Source organism: Triticum dicoccoides, chromosome 4B, assembly GCF_002162155.2.
Source record: "Triticum dicoccoides isolate Atlit2015 ecotype Zavitan chromosome 4B, WEW_v2.0, whole genome shotgun sequence".
Classification (NCBI taxonomy): Eukaryota; Viridiplantae; Streptophyta; class Magnoliopsida; order Poales; family Poaceae; genus Triticum; species Triticum dicoccoides.
In genome coordinates, this window is record NC_041387.1 from 218,687,283 (window position 1) to 218,689,246 (window position 1,964).

Below are 1,964 nucleotides of genomic sequence, written 5' to 3' on the forward strand. Positions count from 1 at the left end.
TCTTTTTCACGGCTCGATAGAGAATTTGATAAGCCAATGATTTTTTTCCGTCTTTCGGAATACGGTTAACCACCATGTTAACTAATCGATTACGAAAAATTGGATCAGATTTTGCAGTTCTTTTTTCTGCAGTACCTCGATGTGACATGAGCGTGAAAGAGGTTCAAGAATCCGTTTTCTTTTTCTAAGGGCTAAAATCACTTATTGTTTTTTGCTTTTTGACCCCATATTGTAGGGTGGATCTCGAAAGAGAGGAAAGATCTCCCTCCAAGCCGTACATACGACTTTCATCGAATACGGCTTTCCACAGAATTCTATAGGGATCTATGAGATTGAGTATGGAATTCTGTTTACTCACTTTAAATTGAGTATCCGTTTCCCTCCTTTTGCCGCTAGGATCGGAAATCCTGTATTTTCCATATCCATACGATCGAGTCCTTAGGTTTCCGAAATAGTGTAGTGGAAAAAGAAGTGCTTCGAATCATTGCTATTTGACTCGGACCTGTTCTGAAAAGGTCGAGGTATTTCAAATTGTTTGTTGACACGGACAAAGTAAGGGAAAACCTCTGAATGAATTTCCATATTGACCTTGGACATATAAGAGTTCCGAATCGAATCTCTTCAGAAAGAAGATCTTTTGTCTCATGGTAGTATGCTCTAGTCCCTTTACGAAACTTTCGTTATTGGGTCCTTCTCCTATTGCTTGATTCACATGGCATCATCAAATGATACAAGTCTTGGATAAGAATCTACAACGCACTAGAACGCCCTTGTTGATGATTCTTTACTGCGACTGCATCCAGCTCGAATAATGCGATATCTCACACCGAGTTCAAAGATACTTAACCCTTCCTCCTCTTACTAATACTACCGAATGTTCTTGTATGCCCAATACCTGGTATAAGCAGTGATTTCAAATCCAGAAGTGAATCGTACTAATTTCCTTTACGTAAGGCAGAGTTGGGTTTTTGGGGTTGATAGTGGAAAAGTCGACAGAGAAGGATCAGCATATCCTTGTTTAAATAGGTCCACTAGACCTTAGCTACTTAATTTCCTTTACGTAAGGAAGATAGGAATGATGGTATCAATGTGCCACATTGAAATGAGAGTGGCTATATCGCTATCAATCAAGGTGGGACAGACCAGCCATCTCCACAGATTGCTAGTTTGCTGAAAACAATCCAGCTTTTGCCAAAAGAAAGCCAAACTCTCATCCAGATGCATCTCGATTCAAATTTCTATATGATAATATGCACGACCGATTCTCGTATCTGCTGATACAAGAGATTCTTTCCAAAGATAACCCTAACCCCTGGGTGGGCGAAAGATGGAGACAATACTGCCGTTGAAGCACAAGAGTGAGCAGCAGTCCGGTCAGCCCTTGCTTTCTCAACTTGAGCAGGAAACTTCCAACCAAATAGGAGGGAGGGGCACTCTCAAATAGGAATGCAAACAAAAAATGCATGCTCTTGAGTGTCAATTCCTCTTCTGACCGAAGTGAATAACAAACATCCCTTCCATCTGGACACTGAATAATGAGATAATCGTAGAAGTTATCGGAATCCGGGGCTAGAGTCTTTGGCTGAACATCCACAGATGATCGATTCCCTGCGCTAGCAAGTATTGGATTGGTGTGGGGGTTAGTTGTCTCACCATATGGTATAGATCGATAGATATATTTGATACGTCCTATAACATGGAGACGGAGATAGCCAAGCCCCTTTCTCGAAAGGCAAACCCTCTTTATGATCCAACACAGGATCTCCCTATGGAATACCACCATTGTCTTTCTACATCTCACTCAATAGTATATATCGGTATAAATAGCTCAGCTCACGAAATAGAGCGAGCAAGAGCTCGAACTTGGTAGGAAAGTTCGGATAAGTCGACTCGACTCCTTAGTGAAGCGTACACTTGCTGAAGCAAAACGAGGCTCATCCATTTGTTTTGATCCGAATCACACT

The 1,964-nt window shown here is 41.4% G+C and overlaps 1 protein-coding gene across 1 annotated transcript in view; it reads right to left on the reverse strand.

Annotated features, from left to right (window-relative positions):
* The window catches only part of LOC119293555 (30S ribosomal protein S7, chloroplastic-like), a 651-nt gene extending 484 nt beyond the window's left edge, over positions 1-167 (reverse strand). The window contains exon 1 of the mRNA XM_037572001.1: positions 1-167. This exon is cut by the window's left edge and continues 484 nt beyond it. Within this exon, the coding sequence (XP_037427898.1) occupies positions 1-148 (148 nt within the window). The 5' untranslated portion in view covers positions 149-167.
* Positions 168-1,964: the final 1,797 nt, after the last annotated feature.